At 47.2% G+C, this 18008-nt stretch overlaps 1 protein-coding gene across 7 annotated transcripts in view; it reads right to left on the reverse strand.

Moving 5' to 3' along the window:
- LOC144104545 (uncharacterized) overlaps window positions 1–18008 on the reverse strand; it is a 35876-nt gene that overhangs the window by 9691 nt on the left and 8177 nt on the right. Inside the window, exon 1 of one of the 7 annotated variants that reach the window (XR_013308569.1) lies at window positions 17499–17749. The exons of 2 other annotated variants lie outside the window; for them this stretch is intronic. Coding sequence is in view for 1 of the 5 variants with exons in the window: in XM_077637629.1 (XP_077493755.1) it covers window positions 17384–17423 (40 nt within the window). In the remaining 4 variants the exon portion in view is untranslated. Of the gene's footprint in view, window positions 1–9918; window positions 10022–17383; window positions 17750–18008 lie in introns of those variants that run through there. 4 more of the 7 variants (XR_013308567.1, XM_077637632.1, XM_077637629.1 and 1 more) reach the window with 4 other exon arrangements.

Raw genomic sequence — 18008 nt, forward strand, 5'->3', positions numbered from 1 at the left:
TGGCTCGACTGCGCCGTGGAGACTGTTCGCTATAATTATGGATCGCTGGAAGTAGGCTGCAAACTTCTGTTTTTGGCCGTCTGTGAGGGGTGGCGTACGGTACACCCTTTACCACCACTGGCGCAAGACGTGGGTTGTGTGCGTCCGTCGTAACAATTATTAGCTAATTTTGAATTAACCAAGGTGGAGGTGCGGGCTAGTTGGTTGTTAGTGCTTCTCAAAAGAGCGCAAAAGACGCAGACGAAGACAGATGTGGACACATGTGGGGCTGATCTTTAACTACGTTTATTGCAGAAACTTACGTGTATGTATACAGGGCTTAATATTCGACAAATAAAAACAGGTACAATCCGCAAGCAAGAAAACTGATGCTAATCGTCTTTTGCACGCCTTGCCAAGCACGCAGTTTCCTTCCCTGATAATGCAAGGGAAGGTTGTGCTGCGGTACAGGTCCCCCAGAGAGCTACGGTACTTTGCGCTTCAGTGATTGACATATGAAAAGAACACGAAAATAATGTGACTAAATCTAAGGACCGTAGCCTGCCGCTTCACTGGTCACAATGCACAAAAAGACGCAAAAAATAGTACGACCCTAAGTTCAATACGTACCGAAACTACAAAAGAAGCAAGGACCTAACTACTAGGGAAATCACTGAAGCACAAAAGGTCATACCTCTGGGTGACCTCTGCGTCAGCATTCCTTCCCGTAAGTTACCAGGCAAGGAACTTGCATACTTGGTAAGGCGTGCAAAAGGAATTCAGCAAAGTGAGTTTTCTTGTTTGCGCATTGTTCCTCTTTTCCACTCGTCTGGGGTAAACCTAGTTAAAAGTCAACGCCACGTGTGTCCTCATCTGTCTTCGTATGCGTCTTTTTCGCTGTTCTAAGGAGAATTTTAAACTGCCTCATGTCCCTGTTCCACCATTCGAAGCAATGCCTGAACCCGCCGCGGTGGCTCAGTGGTTAGGGCGCTCGACTACTGATCCGGAGTTCCCGGGTTCGAACCCGACCGCGGCGGCTGCGTTTTTATGGAGGAAAAACGCTAAGGCGCCCGTGTGCTGTGAGATGTCAGTGCACGTTAAAGATCCCCAGGTGGTCGAAATTATTCCGGAGCCCTCCACTACGGCACCTAATTCTTCCTTTCTTCTTTCACTCCCTCTCTTATCCCTTCCCTTACGGCGCGGTTCAGGTGTCCAACGATATATGAGACAGATACTGCGCCATTTCCTTTCCCCAAAAAACCAATTATTATTATTAAGCAATGCCTGCGAAAAATTGGACATTTGCGGATTGTTTCGTTGCCTATTGCCGCAATTTAAAGATATTCAGCGCCAGTCAAGTGTTGCGCCTAACAGGTAAAAGTAACCGGTGGGTAAGTGAAACAAGCAATAATAATTAAACAGTAACTGCAGACGGACAACAATATGAGTAACGTATAACGCAAGGAGTAACGAGTAATGGCGGAGGGCGGGTTGGCATGAGAAACGGGCAATAGTGACGTGCAAGTGACGAGTGAAACATTCAAGAGTTATGGTGCAGAACGGATAACGTAATACATAGTCAACGTGAATTTTTTTTCTTTAAAGAAATAAACTCATTTATCCAGGCCTCAGAACAATTCCACAACCACGTAGCAGGAGTGACAGCTAGATATAACCAAGATATTTCGACCACATGGGGATCTTTAACGTGCACTGACATCGCGCAGCACACGGGCGCCTTGGACGCAAAACGCTAAGGCGCCCGTGTGCTGTGCGATGTCAGTGCACGTTAAAGATCCCCAGGTGGTCGAAATTATTCCGGAGACCTCCACTACGGCACCTCTTCTTCCTTCCTTCTTCCACTCCCTCCTTTATCCCTTCCCTTACAGCGCGGTTCAGGTGTCCAACGATATATGAGACAGATACTGCGCCATTTTCTTCCCCCAAAAACCTATTATTATTATTATTATTATTATTATTATTATTATTATTATTATTATTATTATTATTATTATTATTATTATTATTATTATTATTATTATTATTATTATTATTATTATTATTATTATTATTATTATTATTAGAAATAACAGTCTTCTAGGTGAGTTAAACCAACTTAGTGCTGTTGGGAGTCGTGTGGCCTAGTCTGCAGCATTATTTTTCCTTCTGCAAGGTTAGTTAATTATTAGAGAGTAAATAGTCAACTTCCCAAATTCAAAATTTAGGTGAGTAGCCATTAATTATGAACGGAAGTTGCAGATCGAAAAAAATACTGCAGACTTAAGCCACGCGTCTACTAATCGCACTCAAATCGGTGCTGTTAGGGGCGCTCAGATGGGTACCTATATAAAAGCCGTCTTTTTTTTTAAACACTTGGTAAAGTTTAGCTGAGACACCCGGCATATAACTGTGCATAAACATGTAACACTGGATGGAAATGAAATGCTTCATTTAAACTTTAGCATCCACACGTACGCATGTTCATGTGCCTGCGTAAGTTTCCGACAAGCACGTGTCTGCCCTGTTTGACGTTCCAAAAGAATAGCCTAAGGCACCGATCCAGAAGTATGTCAGCTTGCCATGCAGTGCATTGAACATTACGTCACTATACTCACTGTTTCGTAAGAATGACATCATGACGCAGCCCGCGGTGATAGCAGTGTTGCAAGCAGAATTGACTAAGTATTATCACGAATTCCAGTTTGCAATTATATGCAGTAAGGAAGCGCTTGGCAGGTGCGTCTGTAATCGTGAAAATGCTCCTTGAATGCCAACAGGTTTTCAGCGGAGCTGTTTTGGCATACAGGGCACAGCCGGCAAACACGTCGGCGAAATAATGCAGCGGACAGCAGAAAGCAAACATGTCAAACCGCGAGGCCAGAACCAGTCCTGAAGATGGAAAAGCTTTTTTTCGAGTGCGCGCAAGCATGCGTGAATAAAAAGAATTATAATCAAAGCAGCAAAACACGGAAGCAGGAAGCACTCGGCAGCCGACCTTTAGCGAGTTAAAAAAAAAGAGAGAGAATTGAGCGGAACTAAAATGCGAGCGCAACTTCGTCGTAACCGAACGCCGCGTGGAAGGGCGGATGCGATCAGCACCGTAGGATACGCACGACCAGGGCTCGTTTTATTGTTCCTTTTGGCGCCAACTTTCTTTTTGGATGAGTCTGGTCGTCCCCGACTCGATTCACGGTCAGGCGTGAATCTGGGGAAGGGCTGCCGCTGCTGCTGCCCTTTGCGTAAGACACCGTGCACGATTTTCCGGGCCGCGGCTACGCCCAGCACACCCGACGGGCTCACGTTCTTCGAACCAAAAGTGCCTCTCCCGGAAGAGAAGGATGTGGGAGGGGCAGCCGAACCAACCTCACGTATTTCTGAAGCGAGCAAGTGAAAAGATAAGCAGCAAATAGCCGAGGCAAAAAGACCGGTACACGCAAGGAATGCTGGGTGAACAGCTGCTGCATCGAATGCCCAGACAAGACCAATGAATTCTGCTGTTTTGTTGTTGTTGTTGTTGTTGTTGTTGTTGTTGTTGTTGTAGCCTCCGCCAATTCGCTTCCAACATTGAAAGGAATGTGCAGTCGGGCGAAACGCTTGCATATTGCGTTGGTGAAATCGAGGGTGTTGCGTTGCGTCTCCTCCGATAGCGGAATCAACGGGTAGCGAAGAGCCGAGTCAGAAGTCGGGCTGCAGGCACTCGGGCATCGCGTTTGACGCCGACGCAGAGACGAGTCGAGTCGAGGAATAGAGAGACTTAACAGAGGTTTAGTTACATGGTGATCAAAGAGATTTCGGTCTCGACAATGAGCACTGCGGCGCGTTTTAAAAGGGTCCCCTGTCCTCAGGTCCCTAGTTGGGGAATTTAGTTTAATGGAAAGCGTCCAGTCACTGTCGTATGGGTCACGTGCACTTTCTTCGGGAACCGTCCACCAGGAGGTCCCCGACACACTGTCGCCACTTCCGGCGTCCAGGCTGCTCCTGCAGACGAGCACGGAAGGCGACCCAAGTGGGGGCGAAAGTAATGGTGTCTTCACTGGTCGCTTTAGATCGCTCTAGAACGCTTTGAGGCGACCGCACATTCGGCTGGTCGAATCCGGCCGCTCTGACTACATTCGTCTGGTTCTTTCTGAGCGCTCGCCTCCAGCTCAGAGCGCTCTGAGGCGCTCCGACAAAAAAGTCGGAGCGGCTCCGAGATGAGTTCACGTGACAGAGCCACTTCCGCCATTTCGCGAAAGCGGTGCGAGGCCTCGGCGTCCCTTAGGCAGAAGCAAGTGTAGGCGTTTGACGCAGTAGTAGCGTCCTTGCTGTGTTGTGTTTTGCGGGTGCCGCGCTGTGTGAGGCAAAATGTCCAAGAGACGCCGGATAACTACGCTAGGAACGCGGTCTGTGTTGCTGTCGCATGACAACCGCGATTCCAGCAGCAGCTCAGACGAGGACGACAGTGCTATCCACAAGACGATGTTCGAAAAAATGAGCGTCCCGTGGGACGGAAACCAAGGGTAGCGATCGATATAGGCTAAGCGGCGACCGCGATGGAAACTGTGTGCGACCACGTGCGGCTAAAGCTAATCAAGGGACCTCACATGAGGCTACTGTTGACATCAGCAGCGGTGCCGCGTCATGGTTCCGGAAGTTGCGTCCCCCTTCTGCCTCCTGCGCTTCCGCTCTAAAAACTCGCTGACCATTCGGCTTGACCAGTCTCGCTATGCGCTCGGAGCGAGAGCGGCTCCCACTCTGCCAGATCCTAACCGGATCGCGGGAGAGACCAATCGAAGACACCATAAGACGCCGGCAGTACAGCTCTCCGCGAGAACGGAATGTCGAAGCGGCACTCGCGCATAGAGTTCCGCACAGGGGAAGAGGAGACGTCTCTTCAGAAAGGCGCCGCGGCTCGCTGTAAACAACTTCGGCCGCGTCCGCCATGAATCGCACAGAACACCGGCGCCCGATACCATGCCGCTGTGGCTGAAGTGGATGGCCGGGATGAACTCTGCTACGCAGCGGACGAGCCTCGCTCTCTCCATGCACAAAAGAACTGGAAACGTAAGAGCACCTCGAACCCGTGGGAGCAGCCGGGAGGAATTTTCCCAGACCACCGGATGTCCATCCGAAACCCATTGTCTCGAAGCTCGGAATATTTCGAAACGTAACAGGGGTTTGACGGAAACCGCCTTGTCGGGGATGAGCAAGAAACAACCAAGTTTCGTTTAATGCGCTCGCCGAACACGCTGAAATCGAGGAACATGCCATAGATTGCAGCAGCGCGGGTATTTTAAAAAGAAAACGGAAAAAGTCTTCGAAGCCGTTTGTATCTGGAATCCCTGATCATACAGACAGCCGAGAACACACTTAATCAAAGTGGTGCTACCCTTCCTAACGCGTATGCCCGTTGTCTAGGGCATATATTGAAAGAGAAATATCCAGCCCACCCCCATCTGTACCTCGTTGTCAACTATGCTCCCGTGCGGCGGCCGAAACCTCAAGAACCTTTCTTCAGTGGTCACTACATCGCATTTTTCATTGTGTTGGACAGTATAGAAGACGCTACGTCAACTTTTTACTTCGATAGTGTGGGCGAAACATCTGGAAGTTTATTTCCTTCATCATACCCACTCTGCATATGGCGTCCGAAATCAAAGTTAACTCCAGCTCAGCAACGACTTGCGAAGTCGCCTTGCAATCAAATCAGGATTGTTTCTCTTTTCTCTGTTGACTATATGCGGAAGTCTCCTAATGGTAAACTTCCAAAAGCATTATTCTGGCTATTCCGAAGTACCATGCACTCTGCTGCTGTGACTGAGTTCACAGTGGGAAAAAAATGCACAAAACACGAAGTAGCACGGAAAGGTTAGTGCACTCGAAACAGCGGTCGGGTATTTACAATGGGACGACATTACCATCACAACTTTCCCCCGTCACTTTCAGTCGAATGCTGATTCAAGCACTGGGGATTTTAAACACACAGTTACTGTATGAATCCAAACATATTCCTGTTGGACTAAGCAAAACGTCTAGCAGCCAGCGAAAGAGTGCATACTGTTTTCATTCATTGTTTTTCGCTGTACATGGCCCAGCTGTAGCTGCCTTCGCATCAATGAACGGGACTACAAACACAACTGATCATCATTAAATCTGCCATGTTGTCTTCTGGCAGCGTGCGGCCCTTACAAAAATTTCTTTAGACAGTCTATAGGCTGTACATAGATTTATGTCTATAAAGTCTATAGACAAACCCTAGGGAATAGTCTATAGGCAATACAAATTCTATAGACAGTCTATAGACAATCTATAGATTTATGGCTATACACTTTTGTTAGACTTTTCTCTATAGACAATCTGTAGTCTATCGATAGACAGAAAGAAATATCTATAGGAAAGCAACAGAGTCTATAAGAAGCCTGTCTATAGACCATTTTTGTAAGGGGGATCCTGTTCTCGGCGTCATCAAAGAACTATGAGTGCCTCGTGTCAGAGCTTGACAAGGCGACGGGGTCGGCAGAACGCCATGCCACATTCCCGGTCGCACTACAGCCGCCCGGACGGCCGACAGGCTCCATAATTAACTCCGGAACTGGGCGACGACCGTTGACCCTGGAGAGACAATACGCTCCTGTCTACCGATTCAGGTAGGAATGCACGTCGCACGTACGCATTCCAGCCGCAGCACCTGCTGCGATATTTTCCGAGTCGGCTGTTCAATGAACCAAACGTTGATCGCCCTTTTCAGCGCACAAACACCCCGTATTCCCAGAGACGCGAGACATGACGCAAAATTCTCGGGAAGGAGGCGATTCTGTCTCTCTCAGCCCTTACAAAAAACTTATTTAGACAGCCCATAGACTGTCCATAGGCTTATGTCAATACAGTCTATAGACTCTCTATAGACAAAACCCTAGAGAACCGTCTCTAGGCAATAGAAATCCTACAGACAGTCTATAGAGTATAGCTTTATTGCCTTAGACATTTAGTAGACTTTTGTCGATAGAGAGTCTATAGGCGACGAATAGACAAAAAGAAATATATATAGGAAGGCAATAGAGCATATAAGAAGTCGATAGACTGTCTATATAACATTTTTATAAGGAAGAGGGGCAAAGAGGACTAACTGAAGTCGACCTTCATCGAATGATCACTGCATCCTATCTAACGACCAAGACTCCACTTTTGCTGACTACGGAGCCTTCACACGGTAGAGAACGTCAGAAAATGAAATAGATGCGACGACACCCCCGGTCGTTTTCACAAGCACACTGCGATGAAGTCACATACCGTTTTTGTTTGCGGACGCAAGAAGGTACTTGACACGGCCGACCACTTACACTCAGTGGCTGCGGTGTGACGTCATCATGACCGTGACGGGTTGGAATAGTGTGTGGAGGGGAAAATAAATTCCCGCTACAAATTTTTGAACAATAAATGCATATTAGCTGCGGAGCTAACGCCAAACAAAGCCACAAAATTCCAAACATTCAAATATTACAAAAATTAACAACTACATTTAGTCTTGCTCCGAGTCCTTCTAAGCATCTGCTTCTTATCCGGCCCATTCGCTCCGATTCTGGGCAGTGACACCCACATTACTTTAGTCGCATACAAGTCAAGAATGCAGCGACGAGTACTCCTGACAAGAGACCTTTCAAGCAATGGCATCGACCGATTTTCATGACGTCGCAGTTAATCCCATTTCATGGAGCAAATTGACAGCCGCCAGCAATTTCACGCCAGGGGATTAACCACGTACAACCTTGAGAACCGCTCGCCACCATTACATGGAGGGCGTGCTTTTGAGGGGCAGTCACTGCCGGTTTCTTGAGTTGTATCCGACTATGGACACGTCATCGCCCCGATGTTCATTACCTTGTGGTCCGTTCTTGCATTCATTTTCGTAACGCTTATAAGCGAGTGGGTTCAAAAGCTTCAAAAAGTGTTGCTTTCTCAAAAGTAAAGCTGTACTGATATTAGTGGCACAGTGTGATCAGCGACAGTTTAACTGTAACTGTCAGTTACATCTCTGTCACTGACCGTTACAGAGATGCCACAGTGCTAGCTATCCATACTGGCAGCGCCACATATATACTGGTATACGAGGTCATTGGCCAGGAAGAAAAAACGAGTCATTCAGCAAGATAATGGGTCTCATCGTCTTTGTAAGCGCGATCTGCAAACCCATTTACTGACCCATTGACAATTTTCGAAAGAGGCAGATATGAATTGACACGAGCCTGACAGCAGATGGAGGAATTCCTTTGAACGTGCCGCCTTGATAAGAAACGCTTCAAGTGCCGGCCGCATTTCTGTTGCACTATCTTGTTAAATGGGCCTGCAGTCAATGGACACCTGTGCGTGCAGAGCGGCATTACTTTTATTTCACTTTTGTTTCGCCCAACTTAAGTCTGTAAATGGTTCTCCGGAGAAGTCGCGAGAGAAGGAGGAGCACTTTGCACAGCTGACAGCTCAATGACGTAACCTTCCGATCACAGTCAGGAGAGACACTGCATAGCACCAAGCAGCCTAATCCTTTATTGGCGTCAATTCAAGCCAGAGGCTTCATAGTCAAGAGGTTATGCGAGTACAGGGAATATATCGCAGGTAGCGCGAAGAAAGACAAGTCCCGGTACCTGGCTGCCTATGAACGCAGAACTCTGCGCCGGCTCGTATAATCGCTGCGCTAGCAATTCCCTGCCATAGCTCCCGAAATGTTACAAAAAAAAAAAACTCGAGAACCTGCTCGCGTCGCAATCATCCGCAGGGAACAGACTAGTGAGTCGTGCCTTACAAATAATGCGGAAGAATTAGGTGGCTCATCGAAATCAAAACACGGAGTCGCCTAAAAAGTGGCGGCGTTAAAAAACTCGTTATTGGTCGAAACGGTGTGACGTCATAAAATGCGGGAAAATACGAAATGTTAACCAATAACAGCCAGTACTGGAACTTACAGCTCCACCAACTACAATGAAATAGAAGAGAAATTTTAAAAATTGGAATGTAATTAGAATGCAGCTGGAATATAACTGCCATGCTTTCGCATTGTTAGCACGTAAGTTTAAGTGCCTACGGCAATTATTTTCTTGATCCATTGTTTTATCTTGTTACCGCAGGTCAGCCCCGTGTTTGACGTCGCAGACGGATAGTGCAACTGCTTGGTAGCCACAGGCAGCAGCCTGAAGCCATGTAGGGTAGTCTGAAGCCGTAGGCGGTATCCTGGAGGCATGCACAGTCTTTGCAGTTAGCCAGGCAAATGGGTGTCTTCTGACATCCTTAACGACCTAAAGGTCTCATGAAATGAGGACAAGGGATTTTCATTTCTTTCACAGGTTTAGAATTTTAAGAGTGGCATAAGTGATCCGCTGCCCAATAGCGAAGCAAACCCCAGTACCTGTTACTTATGGCAGCAAAGATGGTAAGTAGACTAAAGTCATAGAACTTTGGGCGAGTCGGTGCGACGTGATATCAATTACAGAGAAACACAATATAAGGATATCAGAAAAAATAACACTTGCTGTTACTGCTGTTGGGCTAGTTTGTATTCCGTGATCTTTGATGAACCAACGCAAAAAGCCAACGTACAAGTAGAAGAAGGACGACATGGAAGGAATGACAACATGGACGGCCATGTTGTGCTTGTTCTACTTGCCCGTTGCCTTTTTGCGCTCGTTCATCAAAGATCATAAGAAAGAAGCAGACAAGGGCAGCTAGTCTGAAGCTACAGGCGGTAGCCTGAAGCCATAGGAAACAGCTACAAATGGCATAATAATAAAAAGCAGCGCGAATAGACAAAGACGAACACAAGACAACAGGAGTGGCACTGCATGCATTCTGACCAACAAACCCAAATCAAGACTCTAATACAAATGGCAGGGTGTTGAAGATGTATCGGAAGAGTACCATTACAAAAAACTATTCTAATAGGTGCTTGGCGGTCAGGAAGACGTAGCTTACCGTCTTGTACGTCCGTTCTGCGCTTTTCCGACCTGCTTCAGTGAACCACGGTACCTCACTCGGCGTCAGTTTGCCGTCATTTGCTTCTGGAGCTGCGGGACCGATGGATTCCCGTAATCGAATGACTGGCCGAAGTACTCAACGGGCAAAAACAGCGGATAAAGCGTGCGACCGTCAGGATGGCACGCGGAGATGTGCATACGCTGTGCTTCTGGAGATAGCAGCGTACGAAGCACTTGACGCGTTGCTGATCTGCGTACACGAGTGTGTCAAGCAGCGGGGACGCCCGTATCGTTCTCCTCTCTTGACTATATCAACTCTCCCGCATACGGATTGCGTCGGCGTTGCGCTTGCTATCTGTGGAATGTGGAACATCTGATAGTGTGACGCCTTCCTAAAGTCCCATTATTGAGATGAGGATAAAGCGATATGTGCGAGCCGAGAACGCTATCGATCCCGGTTGCAAGGCTTAGCGGAACGGGCTGCTTTTTAAAGCTACACGCAGCGTCGGCAAATAACTAGCTAGGTATAGAGTGGAAAGGCACTGCGCGTGGGGCTCACCAAATCTCATAATTAGCGAAAATCGCAAGCTCGGCAGAAGTAGCCCGGTTTTAATTAGTACACCCCAGAAATATCCTAAGCATGGGTGACTTTAGAGAGATAACCCTATAGGGTATACCCTTTGAGAGAAATGGCACACTTTATGTCGCAAAGAGCTCACGCTTCACGTTGTGGTCAACGGAAACGTCATCTGGATGCGTCTAGACCTCAAGGGTCATGATGACTTCGAGTTCGGTGCCTTAAAAAATGTGCTGTATGAAGCTACGTGGTTTAGATTGCTTTAAGAGCGAGGTAGAGCTGCACAGATCTGTCACTCCTTGTCTGCACGAAACTCCATTCAAATATCCCTTAAGCACTTCAGACCAGTGGCATAGTTTTGACGGAATGTGCACAATAGTGAGTTTTGTCTCCCGTAAATGATGATTGGCATCGTCAGTGCTCATCCTTCAGTCTGTGTCAACTTCTTCCTCTTTGTGTGCTTTCAAGTAATTCATAATGATGATGATGCCGATGGGCTTTTATGGCACAAAGGCAGTCGGGGCCAAACAGCACATAGAGCAACGCTATAGGGCAACACAAGTAGCGGACTTGTGTTACGGGGTGAATTCGTATAAAACCTGCCATAAAATCAGGTGAGCCGTATAAGGTATGCTAAATGTCAGCTGCATAATCCTGAGTGTGAACGGGTCCCACAACAAAAAAAAAAAAACACATGGCGGCCAAATAACTTCCAGACTTTTTGAATGTGGAAATGCATTTGCGGAGAAAAGAACTCGCAGGTTTTTAATGCTGAAATGCATTATGGAATCCGGATGCGTGAAGGTGGCAGACAAAGGACCTGATTTTCAACTGAAGATGTAAGGGGAATATACGCGACACAATGTATACACCTATAAGTGATTTTACAAAAAGAAAACTCTTCACATATCCAAATGAGACAATGCTATCATGTCACTTATGCTTGCGCCTTTGGAAAAGCAAACGCGTATATAGTACACTGTGGATATGTGAAGCGTTTGTCAAAAGTTTACAGCGAATTAGTTCGTATTTGCCAGCCAACGGCGGAGGGGCGGGAGAGGGCTCTAACTAGCTCGCAGATCGACGATCATGTCCTGCTCCTCGACCAAGCAAGAGCGGCAGCATCAGCCGACTGACTCCAGGACTAGCAACTACTACCACGTCAATGCATTGCGCTTAAAATTGTTAATAAAAGATTTTCACCACCAACAACACTCAAGGAGCTTTGTTTCTCGGTCAATCTGTGTGGCTCCGTATGCATTGCTAGCGTCCCAAATCTGTTGAAGGCGACACGAACTCTGCTGCTCACCCATCCGCAAGTTACAACCCACAAGGTTGCTGCAACCCAACTAGCACCGAAGCATTAACAATGTTACATTTTCATTTCCGTCAAACATGAATCAAATGTTATTAATGTCCGTTTCTTCTAAAGTTTTTGTAAGGTTAGAAATAAAAGCTTCCGTAACATTAACAAAACATGTTAACAAAATAACCGTAACATACTCGAAAATAGTAGGGAGAGGCCAGGCGCGGTGTTTATATAGGGCCTTATATAAACCCCGCCAATGATGAACGATTTGCCTGGACAAAGACAAGTCCTCTTTTCGAAATGTTGGCAAACACCTCTGAGGCGTCCCCCTCCCTTGTTCACTTTGGGTATTCTCTAAAACGGTTAAGCAACCCTGCGTCAGCATGCAGGCACGCCAGTCGGGAAGGTGCCAGACTTAATCAGCGCTTTTCAAGGACCAACACCAATGAGACTCTTGAACTCCACAGTAGAGACCAACATGCACTTTGCACAATCAGCCCCGAACGGATACCATGGAGTCAAGCCTATTGTGTACCCATTACTGAAGGGTGTACCATGTGTGATAGTGTCAAATGGGCAAAAACAAAGCTTTTTAAAAAATAACGGGGCTGTGCATGCAATCTGTGGCAGGCAGAAGGTAATACGCTCAGTTGCAATGTACTGTTAGTTGCAAATACATCACTCAGAGACAAAAGTTCTGGCACCTGGGGCTGGAAATATATTTGTAATGTTGTTTTCCAGTCAAGATTCAAACACTACAATAACATTCTGAAAGCTATAACAGAAGAATGTTTATTTGGAACGTTCAACTAATTTTATGATGCAACATATAACGCCGCCTGTTTAGTTTTAAGATTACAGTAACATTTAAAGGTCACCATTACAAGTATGCGGGGATATGGTGGGCGCAGCTGGCACAGGACAGGGTTAATTGGAAAGACGTGGGAGGGGCCTTTGCCCTGCAGTGGGCGTAATCAGGCTGATGATGATGATGATGATGGTAGCAATGTTTTCAGTGCGACCTATAACGTTATTTTTTTATTTCTAACACTAATGTAACGTTTCAATGAAACAACGTTTTTATAACATTATTCGAATGCTCGGTGCTACATCGGAAGAACACCGCTACAGGGCTTGTAAGCAAACCCCCCTGGCTCTATGCTTTTCACGCAGGCTGTTTACTGCACATTCTCACTAAATCTTCAGCTGAAAGTCAGCGCCTTAGCCTTCACCCTTGTTTCTTTAAGTTGCGATGTTTCTCGAAGAGATGTTTGTAGCACATGTACAGAACAAGAAAACGAAACAAAAAACGATCTCAGCGCCGCCTTTGCTCCTATCATCCGTGCAACACCCTCCGTTATAGTAAGCATACACACGTCAAACGACAGCCGAGTGTATGCGACGCGACGACAGCTCCTGCATTCTCCATAGGATGCAGCCAAGCAGTCTATACATAAGAGCATCATTCTTGGCTGCTTCTCTATAAGACTAGCACTCGTTACCCAATTCCGACCCCGCGAGGAGCAATGGTGAGCCACCGAGGCAACAAGGTTGGCCGGTGGCGCGGGCGTCGGGTGTTACGGAAGCCTCGTTATTATGCAGCGGTTGCTATCGCAGCGGGGGGCGCGCATGCGTGTCGCAATTTCCTTGTTGACTGAAACGGCCAGACCGTATATACATGTCTATGTACCAGGCTCTCGCACGGACACAGCGTAATGGAAGCCCCCATGAATCACCCCTTACCGACCACGCGTAAGCCCGAGTCATCCGCAATTTACCGCCTTCAGCGCTGACCCGTGTGTACTTAAAAGACCGCCTGAAGTATAAAAAGAACGCACTATGGAAGATGCCAGTTTTGCCTCCGGGTGTTGAGGAGGGAGTCGCGGACTCTGAACAAAAGGAGTGAAAAGAGAGTAAAACTGTCCTCTTTAAAAGGGTGTTCGCTATAGGACAGTTTTACTCCCTTTTTACTCCCATATGGGTGTATTTCTGTTTAGAATGTGGAGTATAAGAAACACGCACTATGGAGGATGCCAGTTTTGCCTCCGGGTGTTGAGCGGGGGAGTCGCGAAACTACTTGTTCCAAAATTATTTGTACATTCTGAGCCGAAGGTGGGCAATGTGCGACTAACCGCTCTACGTGTTGTCCTCGCAACGAATTATCATAGTCGGGTACAACTCAAGAAAGAAGCGGCTTTTCCCCTTCAAAGTACCCCCTTCCAGCCAACGCTGTCGTACTATTCTCATGATCCAGCCAGCTTGGAGATGCAGGGAGTGGCAGATGAAAGGGAATAGTCCTCTCTTTCCATGCTCGGAGATAGTCCGCTCCTTGCATTGTCATGCCGCTCCTTGCACTGTCCCGCTAGCAGGGTCACGAGAATCGGCCGACGCCATTGGCTGGAAGGAGGTCCTTTATCGGGGAAAATCCGCTTCATTCTTGAGATGTATCCGAGTATAGTCAATTGAACTGCGGCTGATTGATCATTTTCAATTATTCTCCGATGAGGCAATGATTCCTCTTTGAGAGACTAGTGTTTGTGGCCGTGTGGTTTCTTTCAGGGGACCAGCCACTGCAGCACATTCATTCTTTTCTTGCTTGGGTTGTACATTAGTCAGTCTTATAACTCAGCCACGCGTGAAATGGTGAAATCGAGAGAAGAGATGAACTGAGAGAAGAAATAAAATGAGCGAAAATTAGGCGGAACCTTAGCTTATTAACTATTATTATTAATATTATTAGCTTATTAATATACTGCTAATAAACTGAAAGATAAATGTGTGCTGCATTAGAGCCCGCTCCTGCAAAAACCAGAGGCTAACGGATCAAAGCCAGAGGCTAATGGATCAACAAAACGATTCCGAATGAAATTAGGGCCAATAGAAAGGAGAAAGTACCAATAAAAATACACAGACTATACACACCACACACTACATCTGAGTATATACAGTTTACACTGTACACTACACCCAACAATCCGACAAAAACACTTAAGTCGGAGCATATGTGTTAACGTGCTCAGTCCGTCAGCCAACGGCCCATACAAACAATGCGACATCTGTTGCGACGCAGTTGCAAGAACGCTTTCCAGAGCACCGACGTTTAGAAAGGAAGATGCCGTGTTAGGCTACGGTTCCTCAACCAAGGTTTGAATATGACATGACCCTAATCTAGCCTTCGCCGCATCGCGTCCCAGTGCTGCTTATCTCCCTCCCGAATAGGCCAACTGGGCCACGTAGGTTTTGGCAACAGGGCCACTTGTCATCGGCTATTAAGAGTGATGTAAATAGGCGCGCGGCACAGGCGACTCGTACTCATGTCAGGCATGCATCTATAGAGAGGTAAAGGGATCCCAAGAGCACCCCCCCCCCTCCTCCATTATCAATTCTGTTAACAGCGCTTTTGTCCGGCTTGCATCGCACAGTAACTCCCCGCCCCCTTCAAAGGAAATTCCCTTAGTCCACTCCGGGAAAAAAAAAAAATCCTGGTAACGTGGCTAACGCATACCATTGCGGTGAACTTGGTTATCAGTGTTCATAAGACCAGTAGGCGACAACTATACGCATGGCTGCCATTTTTACGCTTCGAAAGACGGAAGAAAGTATAGGTATTTTGCTTTTTCGCCTAAAACGTCAAAACGAGATACGCGCTTTAGTCCGTCTGCACGGGCATCTCTTTCCGTCACATATACGACGCGGTCTCAGCAACATTCGAAAAACTGCTGAAACGCAAAAACGCAACGCCCTATCTTTAGTTTCTTTCTGCGTCGTTGGACTGCCTGCGTAATCTGTCAGGAAAAACAAGCACGGGAGTCGGGCCGAATGCGGACACTGTATTAAGGGGTAAATTAGTGGACTTTAGTGAATGGCCCCGCATTTCCTTTCGCCCAGTCCGGCGGCACAAGCGGAACCCTAGTGAGCCCCGATAGCTGTCGGTCAACAATGACGCGCTCGTTATCCCGTGACGCAACGGCGCCTCCATTGTCCGCCGGTTCCCGCCCTGCTTCCTCCGTTCCTTTGTTTGAGGACGCGTTATTCGTGAGACTCCGTGAGTGACACGCGGCCAATGAAAAGTGCCGGAATATAAACTGCCGCTGCGAATCACGCGACCTCCGCAGAACGCCACCTGTGGCTTTTGTGCAGATCAGACAGCTTCGCTGTAGTTGACGAGACATTGCAGGCCGGAAGTGATCCTGCGATGCCAAAAAGTTCGCATCTTTCATCTCTGCACCTCTTTCATGAAAAAGATGAACGATGATAGAGCGCACAGAAATTATTTGCCACAGGGAAAAATCGGTGGTCTCCAGGAAAAGTCCACAATATTTTGCGAGCCAGTACATAAAATGCTGACAAATATTCCTGCCGTGAACATCAAGCGGTCGGCAACGCAGGTCAACATGGCGGCATGTCTCACGAACATACCCAGCAATTGTGCCCTTACAAAAATTTATTTAGACAGTCTATAGACTGTCTAAATACTTCTGTCTATAAAGTCTATAGACTCTATAGATAAACCCTAAAGAATATTCTATAGGCAATACAAATCCTATAGAGAGTCTATAGACAATCTATAGAATTATTTTCATACACTTTTAGTAGACATTTGTCCATAGACAGTCTATAGACTATGAATAGACAAAAAGATATATCTATAGGAAGGCAATAGAGTCAATCAGAAGTCTATAGACTGTCTATAGACCATTTTATAAGGGTGGGAAAAAGCATTTTTGAGCGGGAAGCCGATTATGACAGCAATTCTTTAATCTAATGTAATGCTTTACTATAACAATCAATATATCCGCAGAACATCCGATGGCAGTCTTGTGCTTTTTTTTTCTATGACACGTTTTCGCTATCGTCAAAAGTATTCCCTATTGGTTTTCTATGGCAGTCTTAACTACTCGATGCGATCGATGGAAACACTTTAAAAGATGTTCCTACATATCAGAATAATGGACCATGACCTTCAATATTTGCATAACAGTGTCTTACAATTTTCCACTTTTCAAAATTTTCGCCCCAGAAACCTGGACATGAAAATGTCTTGCGACCGACAACGGCAGACAAGGTCGGAGTAATCCCGTGCTTACGTAGCCTGTTCAGATGGTTTTAAAAGATCAATTACCACACAGCTCCATCGAAGGCGATAAGCTACGGGCAATTCTTACTGCTTACAGTGCATGCAAATGTTTTTACACGACTGTGCGACCTGCGAAGCTGGATTACGTTAAACAGCGTAGCTTAGAAAAGCACAACAGCCGGGCGCAAGTCAAGAATGAAATATCACTACCACTCAAAAGAGGCCTCCAGCCAATGGCGCCGACCTGTTGCCCTCACGTCGCCATGCAAGAACGTTCAAAGCGGTTTAGCTCCACGTCAAGACTGACGTCGTGACAAGACGTCATTAGCCGCCTGTTTACTGAGTTGCTTCCGACCAAGGCGTAGTCGTCGCAGTTGCCGAATCACGTTTTACAGGTGACGGGCTTTCGTCCCAGACAAAATCCAAAACACACAGCGTTGGTGCCAAGCCTTGCAAAGAGCGCTCGAAGAAGCCGCCAGCGTTATTTCATACAGACGTACCTGGTCCGTAATTAGTGGCCGAACGAGGACTCCTCGACATCTCCCACAACTGCACAACAGCGCCGATAAATTCTCACACTCCTCGCCGCGCCATGCATGCTCGCGGCGCCCTCACCTGCAGCACTTGTGATCCATCCGGTCGTGGCGTCTCACACGCACTATCTATCTCACTTTCCCTCTCTCTTGCCAAGTCGGGCGGAAATCAAGAACCGCCGACTCTGCTCGCGGTATCTGAGTCTTAACGAATTGCGATGGAAAAAGAAGCGGCGCGCAGCTAACTTCGAGCTCGCCTCCGGAGCGCTGTGCCGTATCTCCTCGCGCGGTTGCTACGGGACCGGCGCAATGTTTAGCAGCCGTCGAGTGTACAGTGCACGGAACCCGGATCGTCGCCGGCTCTCGCTACGGGGTGACGTCAATCCTCTTCGTTTACGCTCCGCCCCCGCAGTTGCGTGCAGCGCCGGCGGAACGTAGTGCGGGGAATGCTGTCGCCCGATCAATCAATGGAGAGGGGAAGGGAATGCAGTCAACCGCTTCATCACCGCGCGCGCCGCAAGGAGACGAGTTGCTTTCTTTTCTTTCGTTTCTTGTCGTGGTTGCTTTTTTTTTCGTTGCTGAAAGCGTTCAC

This window comes from Amblyomma americanum, chromosome 9, assembly GCF_052857255.1.
Source record: "Amblyomma americanum isolate KBUSLIRL-KWMA chromosome 9, ASM5285725v1, whole genome shotgun sequence".
In the NCBI taxonomy this organism is placed as follows: domain Eukaryota; kingdom Metazoa; phylum Arthropoda; class Arachnida; order Ixodida; family Ixodidae; genus Amblyomma; species Amblyomma americanum.